Source organism: Temnothorax nylanderi, unplaced genomic scaffold (genome assembly GCF_030848795.1).
Source record: "Temnothorax nylanderi isolate EJ_2023f unplaced genomic scaffold, tnyl_v1.0 TNYL_tig0327_pilon, whole genome shotgun sequence".
Classification (NCBI taxonomy): domain Eukaryota; kingdom Metazoa; phylum Arthropoda; class Insecta; order Hymenoptera; family Formicidae; genus Temnothorax; species Temnothorax nylanderi.
Window position 1 is genome coordinate 17,711 of NW_027249389.1, and position 16,102 is coordinate 33,812.

At 41.1% G+C, this 16,102-nt stretch overlaps 1 protein-coding gene across 1 annotated transcript in view; it reads right to left on the reverse strand.

The window, feature by feature from the left end:
- The window catches only part of LOC139781294 (uncharacterized), a 30,933-nt gene extending 14,834 nt beyond the window's left edge, over positions 1-16,099 (reverse strand). Inside the window, exon 1 of the mRNA XM_071720145.1 lies at positions 13,234-16,099. Coding sequence (XP_071576246.1) covers positions 13,234-13,809 — 576 coding nt within the window. The 5' untranslated portion in view covers positions 13,810-16,099. The remainder of the gene's footprint in view (positions 1-13,233) is intronic.
- Positions 16,100-16,102: the final 3 nt, after the last annotated feature.

The window sequence follows — 16,102 nt, forward strand, 5'->3', positions numbered from 1 at the left end:
AGAATATGTTAAAGTAATACAATTTGAACGTATTTATTAAATGTGTTAAAATTCACAGGAAAAAAGTGTTGATTTTACTCTATAACAGAAGTGGGAATAAAAATTTACGGAAAAAGAGTGTTGATTTTATCTTACAATCTTAACTTCAACATAAAAGTTACGTTAATTGTACACATAATTAATCTCAAATTACAATCAGAATTACATTTCCTTTCTGTTGAAATATTTTAACATAGTATCGGTGTTACCATTTAACAAATCCATATTATGTTAAATTAACACCAAAATTTGAGTGGACCGTTTGGGACATGTGATTTATGTTATATTTAACACAAATTTTCCAACAGTGTATCATTAAAATATAAAATAAATAACGATCGAATTAAAAACAAAAGAGGAGAAATATAAGTAATTCGGTTATTGTTCTATTTAATTACGAAAATTACATGCCTGAAACGTGAATCATTACACCGCGTTCAAGTAAAAATTACTTTATTTTTAACAATATATATACATAAATATATGTATATGTATCAGAACTTAGAAATATGAAATGAAAAATATTCATCTTTATTTTTCGAAATTTCAGATAAAATTGAAGAATTTTAAAGAAAATTAGGTATTTGGATAAGTTATCTGGATTTTATATAAAGATGGTATAAGAAATAACATATATTTAGTCTCATATCAAAGAGAGAAAATAGGAAGGGAGAATGTGGCTATTGCGTGGAAATCCTTGTATAATGCATTTATGCATACACGAATCAAACATCGGAATGCAACGGCGAACGAGTTCAGAGACCGTTACGATAACACTCGATCGTTATCGGCGCTTGTGTTCGATCGGATCATGAATGGCATTCCACGAAATTCCGTTCGTCATCGCTAGCTTGAGCCGGATCCGGATCAAGCAAACAGCATGAACGAGCACGAATGAGCGGATTTGCTTCAATGAGCGTGGATGGCGTCGCGAGCACGAACGAACACAAACTTACATCGACCAAAAAAGGTTTTATTTATCGCTAACATATCAGAAAAAAGATTAAGTGTTTATCGTAAATGCTCGTTCGCGATCGTTCGCAATCGTTCGCGCTCGCTTGCTTGATCTGGATCCGGCTTATATACTTACAATTAGTGAGAACCGCTGTCATGCACGATGCAAATCGTCATGCATACGGAAAGTCGTAGTGTCGTCGGACACCATTATCTCCGGTGTCGTCTGTCTTTTCCTGTCATTGTCGTGTCTACTTGTCCAAGGCTGAACGGTACCGATTTGGCGGAGGCGCGAGGCGCGCCTCGCAGTTGTGAACGGACGCACTCGTAGGTGGAACGAAAGTCCGACTGGCCTCTTTCTGTTTTCTTCGTCGCCCCGAGGCGTCTTTCCCTTTCGTTTCATGATCATACTTATCGATTTTAAGTTTGCAACATTTCTTTAAAATTGAAAAAATCGTAAAGATCTATGTATTTCAAGTCACCTAACTTTAATTCCAAATGACAGCCTTTTTCTTGCGTGCTTTTGGACTAAACTAGTTCTAATTATGTATCTAAAACTTTCGCTATTTTCCTCGTTACACACAAAACAACATAACCATCCTTATTTCAATTTTTATTTCTACTGTAAATCGATTGAGATACAAGCAGATTATTTAAGAACGTTCTCCGTTCACCTCTTTCAGTATAAAAAATAAAGATACTGAGCCTCAAAGTTTCAAAAAAAAAATTTTAAATTTAATTTTTTTTTAGTTTTGGCATTTTTTCCTTATAGAACTCGACGAGAGGAGCAACTTTGGTCCTCTTGGCCAACCTCGTATCTCTTACCGTTTGGCCTGGAAAACCTTTTCATTAGTAAAAGTTGAAACTTTGAGGCTCAGTATCTTGATTTTTTATACCGGAAGAGGTACTGAAATTTATACCACGCATAAAGCACACCTAAATTAACGTATATTCACAGTTTCAAGAAAATCTAAAGAAAATCGATTTTCTCTAGTATAAGGACCGGAGAACGTCCTTAAGAAATTAATCGCTCGCGATTAATTTCTCAGATAGAACGATAAATCGATTTAGTAAAGTAACTCGCGATTGCAAATTATGATTGACGGGTCCTTCAGTACAAGAAATGAAAAGTCGGATGCGAGATATATCCTTGAAATTATCTTACATATAAGATCCGCATTTATAGCCGATACTTGTATAACATCTTAAAAGCGTATGAAATGAGATATTAAGAATAAAATCTCACGTTTTAAGACGTGAACAATAGTTACATTTAAAGATTGTTGAACGACGAAGATTATACTTGACTGAGAAGCAGACTCAAAAATCTAAGATGTGATTAATTAAGATATGATATTTATGATACACAAATCTATACTATAATATAATATCTATAATATAATCTATCTATAATATAATATACATATCAGAAACTTCCTCTTTCTCGTGCTCTTCTCATAATTTAAAATAAATTTGGCACATAAGAATAATACAATTATTTCTATATATAAATTATTCTCTTTTTCAATTATTAAACTTTGTTTATAAACGATAACAAATGATAACCAGCAAACACATTCAAAAACAATTTTTACATCTGACCTTTTCTTAATAGTTCCATTTCTAAAAAAAGGCATGTTAATTTTTCTAAAAAATAATGTAAAATCCAACACAACCAGAATTATTCAATAAAAATTTTTCATATTTTCGTAAATGTGATATGTAGGTATACGTCTTCATAAATTTCAATATAAAAATTTCATTATTATATTGCTAATGCTATTGTATTAAGATTGTTTTTAATATGAGATTGGCAATATTATTTCGATATCAAGTATTTAAATGCTACTAGTCTAATGTTAATATAACACGTTCACATTCTACATAAGTTCATGATCTATATAAGAATGTTTTCTATTCCGCGATTATCGGATCTCATGTCACTTTATTTTGTTTCAAGTTAAATCATCAATAAGATATGGATAGATCACGGTCTTACATAAGATCATTTGTGGGATAGATAGACTACGAAAGACGATGATAAAACTGACATATTATAACAATAAATGTAATTAATTAATCATTAACGCGTTTTTTAGTTAAATAAATCATTTGGAAAATTGAATTATATGAAGAATAAGTTATAATTCCAGTGCGACTATGTTCCTACTAAAAAAAACTCTAAGTATTGCTTTCTCTTACGTGTGCACTACGTGGAAGAAAATACCAAACATTTGAGAAATCAAATGCTCTGATCGCAAATTCTATTATATTAAAGAGATATTTTTGGGAAGATACAGAAAAAATAAAGTAATCTACCAAACATTAATCATATTTCTCTACTGTACTTTATGGAGATACATCTTAATTTCATACAAATAATGCATTAATATCTTGTTTCTCTTCATCGTCCATAAGATTATATAAACAATGTAAAATAAAGCTCTTTTAAAAAGATGTTAGTATATATATATATATATACTTAACGTGTTATAACTATATCACAGTAAATATCGTGATAAATAAATAAAAAAAAACGAAGACTTTTTATTTTCATCTTCCATCGTTTCGATTCTCATTTCGAGCGAATAAGCCGCGCGAAATATGTATCTTCGAGAAACTGTCGGCGTTTCGATATGCTTGCGGGTCGTTTAATCGCGGAAGTTAATCAATCGCCCGGGTGGGCAATCGCTAATTGCTCATGGGGAACGATCGCATTCTCTCCTGGTACTTGTTTCAATCGCGTTCCGAGGGATAATAACACTACGGACGCACGGAGCTGACGGAGCGGCTGAAGCGGCTCGCGCGCGCGGCTGCTTGCCTGTGAGCCTATGTGTCGAGTGTCGGCATACGAATGGTAGGGGCGGCGACCTTGTGTACACAAACAGCGCGCCATACGCCGCGAAAACAAACGCCGAGCGTCGTGTGCCGCGCGCGATTCACCGTCACCGTCCCGAAATATTTAACATATTATAAACTGAATGTGCTCCAAATATTCTGTTGCGTGCGTCTCAAGCTGATTTCGGCAAATTAATTGTACTATCGCGCGTCTCGCGCTCCGTATCGTGACTGGCTTCGATAGCATTGCCTGAAATAACGTTCGAGAAAATTTAATGAAAATATCGCGACTCGAAGAAGAACATTTCGATCTTTTCTGCCGTGATTTAGGCCGGTATTCATAGTCGGATCTTATTTCAAGATCGTCTTAAGTAATATCTTAAGATGCTAATACGGCTCTGTGATTGGTTCATAACATCTTAAAATCGTACTTAAGACGATCTTAAATATAAGATCCGACTATGAATACCGGCCTTAGTTTCATTCTTTTTTTTATTTATCATTATTAGATTTCATTCTTCTAAAGACGTAAAAGAAATTGGGAAATAACTAGCGATCTAAATAAAATAATTTTCATAATTTTCCGAGAAGTTTATCTTCAAGACGAAAATAAACTTACTCCCTCAGATGAATATTAGATTCGATATTATATTAATACGGCATTATTTCACTATATGTATATCTTTATCGAGTTCGTGATTTGTAACAAAAAAGCGCAATGACACTGCCTTATTAAATAATATGTAATACAAGAAAATTATCATGTAACATTAAGGCTCCTGGGCTCTTTTCGATATTTTGTAAGATTGTGATGTCAGAAGCGAGAAATGTTGAGAATTGACACGTTGAGAATTCGTGCGTGCCATTTCCAAATAAAAAGGTGTTTGCATAAAATAAAACACTTCAGATTACTTCAGCACACTTCGAAAATACTCCAAGGTTAGGTTAAGTCTTCCCTTTCCCTTGACAATTAACAAATAGCCGTAAAATAAATGTAATACAAAAGCTAGTCAAGTGCCAGCGCATAAGCCTACATCGTATTACATTCATTTTACGGCTGTTTATTAACTGTCAAAGGAAAGAGATAGATTTCGGAGTATTTTTGAAGTGTGCTGAAGTGATCTAAAATGTTATTTTATGCAAATATCTTTTTATTTGGAAATGGCACGCACGAATTCTCAGCGTGTCATTTCTCGCCTCTGGTGTCACAATCTCACAAGATGTCGGAAAGAGCCCAGTAGTGCAATTCTGTAACTCGTTATGCGGTCGTTACGTGTTCATAACGACAGTTGCGAGGGTATACTATATGGTAAAAAAGCTGCGCAACTGTCGTTATGGGCACATAACAACAGCATAACGAGTTACAGAATAACACTACTGGAGCCTTAATATTCAGCGTATACATATAATATACTAGCTTGATACCCGTGCTTCGCTACGGTATGTAACTACTTTAAATAAAAAACCAAGTCGATATCTCATCGGGCCTAAGAGATATTGAGGAATCAGTGAAAACACATGTTACTCCTTTTTGCCCCCTTAGGGGTCGAATTTCTAAAAATCCCTTCTTAGTAAGTGCTTACAACATGGAAGGAATATACTCCCCGAATTTCATGTTTTTAGGTTTAAGGGTTTGAGCGTTGATGAGTCAGTCAGTTAGTTAGTTAGTTAGTCAATCAGTCAATCAGTCAGTCAGTCAGTCAATCAGGACATTTATTTTAAATATGGAAGGGTAAAAGCCATAGTGGTGTAAGTCAAATTTTTTAAAATATTGACTTATATATGCATAGATACAATCTATACACAATATATAAATTGCATCTATGCACACGAGTCAATATTTAAAAAAATTTAACTGACACCACTATCGCTTTTATCCCTCCATATATAGAAGATATATATAAAGAGAGAATAGTATTCTTATTGTGAAAATTTTAATTTTATTTTTGAACTTTAAATTGGGTTTTATACGTGGATAATTATTCTGCTTCTCCACAATTAAATTCGAGATTAAATTATTCAAACTGTTAAACGCTGTTTTTTTAATATCTTCAGAGCATACTTGAATAATACTTTGTTTTCCTTGATACAACACTCAAGTGATACGACATTTAAAAACTACTAATACGTATGTACATAAACGATCATCTCTTAAGGCTCGGTTATTAAATCGCGAAAAGACAGAACTTGGATTGTTGCATTTCAAGACAGATTTTATTCGAGTTTCTCGATTATATCGCGATTGCAAATATGACGTTATTAGATTGAGCTTCAAGATCCATTTATTAAACCGTGTCGCGTCTGTGAAAATTGGTTTCTGCCAATTTCTTCAGCAGAAATGCGACGATAAATACGGGTCTAAAAAGGTTGGGCCCGCCTAGCTTTTAGCAGTCGTACCGGGTCTCTGGCAAAACAGCGAAACGTCGTGCAACAAATTTGATTCTTACGAGCCGACTTAGCCGACACCACGGGGACGAGTAACCGAGACGTCTAATATCTCAGAGCTATACGGTGTCCTAAATTGTCGGTGGGCGTTCGACTAATGGGTCGTAATAAGAGTTGTCGGGCCAGCATAATGACCATGCTGAAACGAATGTTGAGTTCTCTCTCGATCGGCTCGAAAGAAAACACTCTCGATGGGAAAGGGATGTGCGCGCGCGCGTGCAACAACGAACGGCTAACAAAAATTCTCTGGTCCTAACAAATTGCTATCCACTTGGCCGGTAAGATCTTTCGCGACCATTTCGCGTAATATTAGGCGCACGAGACGTGACTGTTTGCGGTCGTTTCGCCCGACCGAAAGGTGTAACTAAAATACCGCAATCTCTCTTATTCCTTGCAGAGTTTCTTTTATTCAATAACAATTAAATTCGACGAATACAATGGCTTAGCCAAGTGCCATGGCTCACGCACTGGCCTTTGAGAAGAGCCTATTCTTGACTGGAATATTAAAAGCAAACCCGAAGGACAACGATGCACCTCGAAATTGTTTTCTGAATCATTTAATATCAAGTTATACTAGTTATAACACGCGACGTTAAATATATTGCATGTTCGATATACGCGAAAATATTTAAAAAATATTTAAAAAATACAGAAATATGAACGCGGCATGTCATATTGGGAAAAGTAAAGGATTAGAATCTAATCTTGCAGAGAAGTATAAGAATATTCTATCTGGACAATAATATAAAAAATAATTTTTGTTAAGCGGATCCAGACCGAGCGAGCGAACGCGAACAAACACGAATGAATAACTTGCTTCATTCAATGAGTACGAACTGTACCAAGACGGCTCGAGAAAGAGAACAGATTAAATTAATTTTGTAAAACTGATATTATAAATTAAATTTTGTAGTTAAAGTCCTCCTCCATATAATCCTCTTTCCTAAATTCTATAGCTAAAATACGATATTCCGTAATGAGATGTATCTATTGTAGAATTATCAATTGCCAGAATTGAGCACCTTCGAGGCAAAAGTCGCTCGATCAAAACAACGGTGTCTCGTTTGCTAGGATGAGTGCCACTGCGACTGATCTCGTCGGTCTCGTTCGCCGCTCGGCAAGTGACTCATTCCCGAGGTAGGATAAGAATGAACGCGAACAAATAACCTCGAGTTTCCCTCGTGCAACACCGCAACCGATCGCTCGGTCGCGCGCGATCGTCCCCGTATGACCGCATCGCGATCGCCGCGATTGAGCACCGCTGACGATCTAGTCGGAGTGACATCCTTGTCGCGAGCCGCAACTCTGACGTCCGACACGTGTCATTCGCGGCTTTGAATAAGGACGGGACACGAGTAAACGACAAAACGATTTTGTGCAGATCGCGCATTTATCGTGCAGGTCGTTAAGAATTTATTTCGTTGCTTGAGACACGTGTAAAACCATATGTAGTTTTCTTTTTGCAGCATTTCTTTTCACGAGAAATATTAAGATAGATTTAACAATTTTATCAAATATTTAAAAGTAATTTTCTTTTTATAGTATTACAGGAAATATTAAGACAAATTTAACAATTACCAGGAACAATTTTACTTGTATTTTACGTGAGATATTAATTAGGGCAGCGTGGCTTAAATTATCATCTCACATGATTAAAGTGACTCAAGTGTTATTTAAGTTTGATAAACTCCGAGTACAAATGTAAGAGCGTAAATATTACTTAAAATACACGAATAATTTTCTCAATATTTTCTAAATGTGTATGATAGTGTACAACTTCGTGTTAAAATGTGAACCGTTAATCGGGCTTTGATAAAATCAATATATTATTAATAATTCTCGTGAACGAAATTCTCGTGAAACCGCAATATCATATAGATAACTGTCTAGATAAAAATTATACAGATAGAAATCGTATCCATCCGGTTGTGAATAGTCTGATATAATTTCATGATGTAATTCCCCATAATAATAAATTATGCATGCTCCTTTTCTATTTTCATGTGAATAACAATACTATTTCGGACAGTCGTTACATTTTTCTTGTAATATTTTCTACATATTACAAAAAAATCCGAAAAAAACAGACTATTATTTAAGGAATTCGAAGAGTGACAATAAAATTTAATGGAATGTCTTTTTCATGTTATTGTATTTTGAGGTTTCTTGCTTGCTTAAAACGAACCAAATTTTATGATTCATTATCGTATTATCGCGTGTATTATCGTCACGTTACTGAATCTATCTCTCAACAATAGATCTCTGTAATCGCATAAATCGTTCCCCTAAGATTCGACGAAACAAATCGAGAGCAGGCGGATCGGGAGTGCCGAAAGGAAGGAGCGGCCCGCGTTCAGGATCTGGTTCACCGCGGTTAGCTTCTCGGCGGAAATCGCGATTCCCACAGCTTTCCCCCGCCGTTCATGGTGACCCACCGTTCATGCGCCCCATTGTTCGCGGCGCGCCGACACTGCGATTATGAATGAGCGGAACGCGGAGCACGCAGCTACACGCACCGCGACCTGGACACGTGCGCGTACGCGAGGTAGCTTCGGTGAACCAGAGAGAGAACGAGAGAGAGAGAGAGAGAGAGAGAGAGAGAGAAAAAGGGACCGAGAAGGTGAAGCCGCGCAAGTACGCGCGATTATCGGCGATCCTATTACATCGTGTCGAGTAGTGTTTCCTGTCGATTCTCTCCCACCTCATGCGCCACCCCCTCCGTTTCGCGTTCGTGATAATGTGCTATCAATCGGACGATATCGCGAGAGCGGAGCACCAAACCGCGTGGCGCGATTGCGCGGCTGTATTCCTTGACGAAATGACGTCGTTGTATCGATTAATCTCAGATATACCTGATTTAGATAGATTTGTAAAAATTATGATTACAAAGTCTATAACGATAAAGAAAATAATTTTTCTGCTCGGAATTCGAGTACATTTTACTCGTGAATAAAGAAATGATTATTTTTTAGGTTTATAATATGTTATTTTTTAAATTGCTAAAATATCACAAGGAGCGTGAAAAATTTAACCATGATTGGCGAGATTAATAAGAATAATAAACGTAAAAGGGGATGATACGAAGGAAATTGCTTTCTACATACACTTCTAAAGCAATCGATGTGTCTCTCTAGTTTTATAGAGAGTTCATTAATGAAATCCCGTACGAAACAAACATGCATCGACAAGGATGCGAAATCTTGCGAGCTACAATGCACTTCGAATTTCCGGCATCAAATTCAGTTCATTGATAAACGCGTTCCCGCGATCTCTCCGCATTTTATATATGGCAGCGGGTCTTTCCTACGAGCGTGCGAGTTAATTATATCAACTTGGTAACAGTTTTCGAGTGACGCGAATGTGTTACCTATCACCTTTATGGCTGATGGCGATTCGTTGGACGACGGGCGTGCACACGTCACGTTACACGTACAGCACACCGATGACCCGACGTCATCCGCTGTGGATGTGGGGAAGTTGTTATCGTTCATCTTTGCGCCGCACGCGACATTTATAAAGTGCGCCCCCGGTGACGTCCGCATTTACGTATTACTTAATATCACATGCCCGTACGTGTTGACAACGTAATAATTACGGCCAACAAAACAGCGTGTTTCGTCATACACGAGAGAGAGAGAGAGAGAGAGAGAGAGAGAGAGAGTTGCCAATTGCCTTCAACAAATTATTTCAAGTGGTACCTTAAGGCGATCCCAGTTGTCAATGATCGATTCGGTGAACTGTAATGCGTCGTCAGAAGTTAATAAATACTGTGCATCGATTCATACCATGTATGAATTAATCATGCAAATATCGTACATCGTTCGTACTCTCGATAACTTTGCGCTTCGATATAACGTGTTAATCTTTAAGCCGTATTTTTTATATTAATAATGTTTGCTTTAAAAACTATTATCTTCCACAATTTTCCCAGTGAGCACTTTTTCGAAACTTTTCTTAATTAGAATGTTATTTGATTTCTTCCGATTTTTGCTAATTGAATGCAGTTATGCAACAAATTATGCAATAAGGAATATTTTTGTGATTTTTAGTTCTATATATTGATTTTTGTTTTGTATCGTGGACAGCAGGTTTTCTAAAAACGTATATGACACATGGAATTGTATTTGAGGAGGATTATAGTTCGATCATAATATTTGAGATAACTGGTCCAGAATTTTATTTCTAAAGTTTCGCAAAATTTGCTCCAGCGGAAAAGTAAGGCTTTGAAGTTGGTTCCGCATTGCAGAATTGCGTCAAATTGTAATAATAAAATATATATTGTGTTTTCGGAAACATGAATGTACTCCTGGCTAATTATATATATCGCAAAATGTGTGCGTCAATGCATGCCGGGCTATCCATGAAAATTCGTTATTCATTTTAATGATCCGATTTGTTTTGAGAGAGCGGAATATTTGCATAGGGGGTGCGCGATATGTAAAGGTCTCTACGTAAACATTTTGCGCGGGACGTTCGTGACAATGACGTTACGCGTAGCGAGGATCGTAAGAACGCCCCTGCATTGACGTAAAGCCAAGGTTAACGCAGGGACGTCTCGAATCGAAACGCCCACGGCGAACTAGCACGGGCGCGACCTACGACCTTAACGATCCACGCGTCCACCTGTTCCGTCTCGATTTCACAACGCCGTGTTAAATTCATTGATTTTCTTGACGAACGTAGTAGCAGCGCAATTAATTAGCGCGATCAAATTAAAAAACAATTTGAAGTCTTTTATTCGATTGCTAGTAAAGCATAAACAAGCTTTTTTTTAGCTTAGTTACACGCTTGCACGATCAAATGGCAATCATTTCACTTTTAAAGAGAAATAAAATTATATTTGAAAATAATTCACATTTTTTTTCTTAATTATAGAATTTTATGTCGAATATATCGCTAACATTTGCACGACAAATCTTATATGTAAATATCCTACATATATAATAGATTCAATGTTGATTAATAGATCCATGTTAATATATACAGGGTGATGGGTGACAGGTCTTGGGTGACATTTATTACAATTATAAGATAAATTATTCATTTATTGTTTCAAGTACACTTGCAGACAGTTTACAGAAGGTGTTCAAAGTGTCTACCCTGAACCTGATTGCATTCATGACACCATCGTAACATTGATTATCGGACTCTATCGAACATTTGAGGTCATATTGTGCAGCAACTGTAGCGCAGAATGCAATCAAGTTCAGGGTAGATACTTTGAAAACCTTCTGTAAACTGTCTGCAAATATATATACTTGAAGCAGTAAATAAATAATTTATTTCATAATTGTAATAAATGTTACCTAAATAAGACTTGTCTGCGCGGTCGCATAGCTCCTAAACGACGCGTTAAAGAACATGTATTGCTTGACAAAAAATGATCCTTTCTGCGAAATCTATTATTCCTTAGAGTTTGATGCAGAGGTCCTGAATAACCCTGTATATACAGTAGACTCCTGTATTACATGAGGGATGTGTTTCGTGTTATATGAATCCGTGTTATACGAGTCACATAGATTATACATATAACATATATGGATTATGCATATGGAAACACATATTTATAAAAGATGTAAGAGTTTATTGTAAAAATATAAAATAAATCTTAAAGATGTAATAGTAAAATATTTTTTATTTTTCTTTGAAATAAACAAATATTAAAATTTTTCCATCGTGTTATACGAATTCGTGTTATATAAACCTGTGTTGTATCGGGATCTACTGTACATATATATATGTTTAAATTTATATATCTACAAAATATATATTTTTTAAATTTTATATACATATATACACATTTTATAAACACTTCGGACCTAATTATTTCCTATTTTCGACTAAAAAGCAGTTTTGCAAACAGATTTCTAGGTCAATACGTGGCATTGAAAAATAAAACCCTCACCCAATTACTTATCTTCACCCAATTGCTTATCGATTGATAAGCGTGTCATTTGCTACCAAAACAATTCGATGCTTTAGAAATTAGCATTATCAAGATTCAAATATTCGGAGATATTCTATTACATCGATAATGTTTACTCCGATATTCTCTCCGATATAGATACTGTTTACTCCGTTTTAACATCGATTGATGTAAAGGATAGCTGTTTATTGATCTGCTCGTTTCCGTTAACCAAAAGACACAACATACGTCCGGAAACTTTCGAAATTGAATTTATCGCAGACAAACCAAAAATACGATCGATTAATTCTGTTTTCGCGATACAAACTAGGTTTATTCCCTTACAATCTCCAATATATTTGGGATTGCGTTGCAATTTGCATTTTCCAAAGATTTAGCAAAGGAAACACTAAGATTGCGTAAAGTCTGGAGGAAATACTACCAAAAAACTTTTTCTATACAATTTTATGTAGCAGATACATGATGATGCAGCGTTATTACGTGCGACCGAGTGACTCGAGTCTTTTGGAAGGATAAAAAACGATAAGATCGATCTAAAGATAATATTTGCGATAATATTTTTTCTTTCGCGCTCACTCTCGAAAATGTGAGCGAGTCCGAGATTTTTTTCGCAGGAAAGAAAAATCGAATTACCATCCAAATGTAAACTTGCCGAATGTCAAGCTAGAGGACTCGCCGCGAAATTTCGCGCGAGAGAATCTCGGGATTCTTTCTTCCCTGACGTAGGTAGTACACTGAGTGAGTATATATATCGGACACGTTTGGTCGCCGCGAAACGCGAGGAGCGTCACTCGCGCGCGCTTCCATCTCCAGGGCGAAGAGACCCAGCGGGAAAGGAAGGAAGGAGAGACGCCGACTTTGTAACAAGTTCGAATTCCCACAGCGGCGTAGGCACACCTACGCCTGCTCGGCGCGATGAAACCGGGTAGAAGAAGAAGAAGAAGAAGAAGAAGAAGAAGAAGAAGAAGAAAATGGAGGAGAAGAAGAAGAAGAGGAAGGCAGCAAGAGTAAAAGAGACGAAAAAGACTTACCATGTGAACGTTGGAGAGGCCGATCGGGTCGCTCTGCTTCTTGTCCGTCTTCTTGGCTTGCCGCTTCGCCTTGCTCTCGAGGTAGCGTTGCTTCAGCGCTATGGTGTCCTGGATATTCTGCTCGCACAACCCGTTGAAACTTTGATCGAACCTGGGGATGCAGTCGGTCTGTCTGCGGCGATAGCTCTCGATTCTTCGTCGCAGGCGGTCCACGACCGCCTGCCTCTTCGGGGGGAGTACCTCACCCATGCCGGGTGCTTGGCCCATTTGCTGCTGTTGATGCTGTTGCTGCTGTTGATGTTGTTGGTGTTGTTGGTGTTGTTGGTGCTGTTGGTGCTGTTGCTGCTGTTGATGCTGCTGCTGCTGCTGTTGATGCTGTTGATGCTGCTGTTGCTGCAGGTGCAGCTGCTGCTGGCTGGTTATGCCCAGCTGACTGGCGTTCAACTCGTGGATCGCGGCCGCGGATTGGCCGAGGACGTTGCCGGCGTGCCCGTTCGGGCCCTGGCCCGCGCACACGGAGATGGTGCCGGGGGGGCCTTGCGGGGGCTGACGGGGCAGGAGCCCCCCGGCCTCCATACAGCCCCCTAAATCCACCGCAGGATAAGCCAGTTCTCAATGGTTGCCACCGTAGTGGTCGATCGTAAGGCGCGATGCCGACCGCGCGGCCACGTCGTCCTCTACCACCGGCTTCGCCGCCGTCTGCGTGACGCGCATCCTCCGCATCCACCCCACTGGCGTGAACCCGACGATCGTGCCTGACTTCCGGGGGGCGCAGGGGAGCATCTGGCCGCGTGTGACGCTCTCGCCGGGGCCCCGCCGGCCGGGCTTGACCACGGTCAAGATCGACTCTCTCGAGAACGGCGCACTTTTCCTTATAGAACGTCTCTCTCCCCCCTTGTCGTTCGTAGGCAACACTCCACTCGCGGCGACGTAAAAAATACAGGAGAGATGCTCCTGTTGCTGTTTCGCGAACGATTCAATTTCCAGAGTCATGCACACGCGCCCGCATGTGTACGGCGGAGCGCGCCAACGTTGGGGCTAACGTAACGCGATGCCACCGGTGCGGCGCGCGCGCGGCATCGACGCGACGGGACTCGTCAATGAACGCGCTCGCGTTCCGCCTTTTGTTTCCCGATCCACGTGACCGAGTGCGCGATAGTGCGCGCGTCGTCGCACGGCCCGTTCTCTCCCCCTCCTCTCACTATTTCTCTCTCTCGCTCCTTCAGGCACCCCTTTAGCTCTTCTTCCTCGTATATTTCAAAACTCCGCGACGACCGCGACGATCGCGGCTACACTCGCCGTCGCGGGTTCACAGTCACGTTCATACTCACGTTCATAGTTATTACGTTCTACGGCGAGTCACAATTAATCCAATGCACAAGGTAGATTAGATTCAGATGTTTGCTCCAAAGACGTCGCTCCTTCCAGCCGCGACACTAGCCGACGCAATACGCGCCGGAGCGGCGCAACGGAGCTCTAAATATCGGCAGGCAGCTCTCGGGTCACGAGTTCGCGACTGTCACTCTCGGCAACGCGCGCGCCAACGGAAGATTCGACGAGACGGTGGGACGGAAGGTTCGCCGCGCGCGACTAACTCGACGATAAGAGCCCGCTCGAGTCCTTTCTCTCGCGCGCTCCTTCTCTCTCCATCTTACGGACGCGTGCTGTCCTCCTCCCTCTCTCTCTCTCTTCGTCTCACTCCGCCTCTCGCTTCCTCTCGCGCTGCTCTCGTCGGCGGTGGTGCCTGCCTGGGGTCGACGGTGGAGGGGAGGACGGAGCCCGCGACACCCGAGACTTTCGCGGTTTCACAATCGGGAATCGGGCCCCTCCTTCCCCCGCGCGAGGGGGGGGGGAGGGCGCGCGCGAATCTCCCTCGACGAAAAACTTCCCTGACGCGCGGGGTTCCGCGCCGCGGCAGGTTCGACGTATCGTCACTCGCGATCGATCGCGTTTACCGCCGAATGATCGTCGTTGGTCGGAGGGAGCGAGACTGAGTAAACGCCGACGCGACGCTGGGTATTTACGGCGGATTTGCCCGGTGCGTCGAGCGCGCTGGACGTCACAACAGGTAGTTGAGCGAGGGCAGCGTGCTGCCGCTTGTCTGGAGAAAGAGAAGAAAAGAGAGCGGGTGGGAGCGGGAGCGAGAGGTCGTCAAACGGCACCGCACGACCGCACCGGCGCGGCGCGCGCGGAAGGGAGACGCCGCGCGCCGAACAGAACGAGAAGGGAGCGCGCCGGGGCGACGCCGGCGGGCCGAGGGGCCGGGGGCGCGAAGGCGTGCGCGCGAGCCAAGGAGAGAGGACGGAGAAGGAACGAGACGGCACTGACGGCCAGCAGGGCAGGGTGGGAGAAAGGGAAGAGTGCTTTCAACGTTCGGTTCGGCTCGGCACGAGTTCCTCCTGCACTCTTCTGCGCTGTCTTGCGCGGTCTTGCGCGCACTTCGAATCTATCACTCTACCATTCGCCAGTCTCGGCAGTCTCGGCGGTCTGGCCACTCGCGCGCGCGCGCGCGACACGAAACGAATTTGCACGCACCTTTCTATCTCTTTCTCTCGATCTATCGTCTTCTTTCTCGCGCGTCTCCGCGCTCCATCGTTGTATCTTTCTTCCCGCCTACTCGCGATTCGAACGCGCCCGGCGCCACTATCTCGAGAGATCGCTCCGATTTCTGGACGGGTTCGGAGCGAAGGTTGCCGCGAACGCGCACGTCCGCGGGAAACGCTCCGCGATTCATCCGCGCGATCTGCGCCGGGCCGGCTCCGACCGTGCGCGACAGCGCGACTCGCGACGCGCAGCGCGATCTCTCGCCGCGCACTCTGGACCGCGCACCGGCGCGCGGATGTTGCTTCACTTCACTGCGCCGACACCC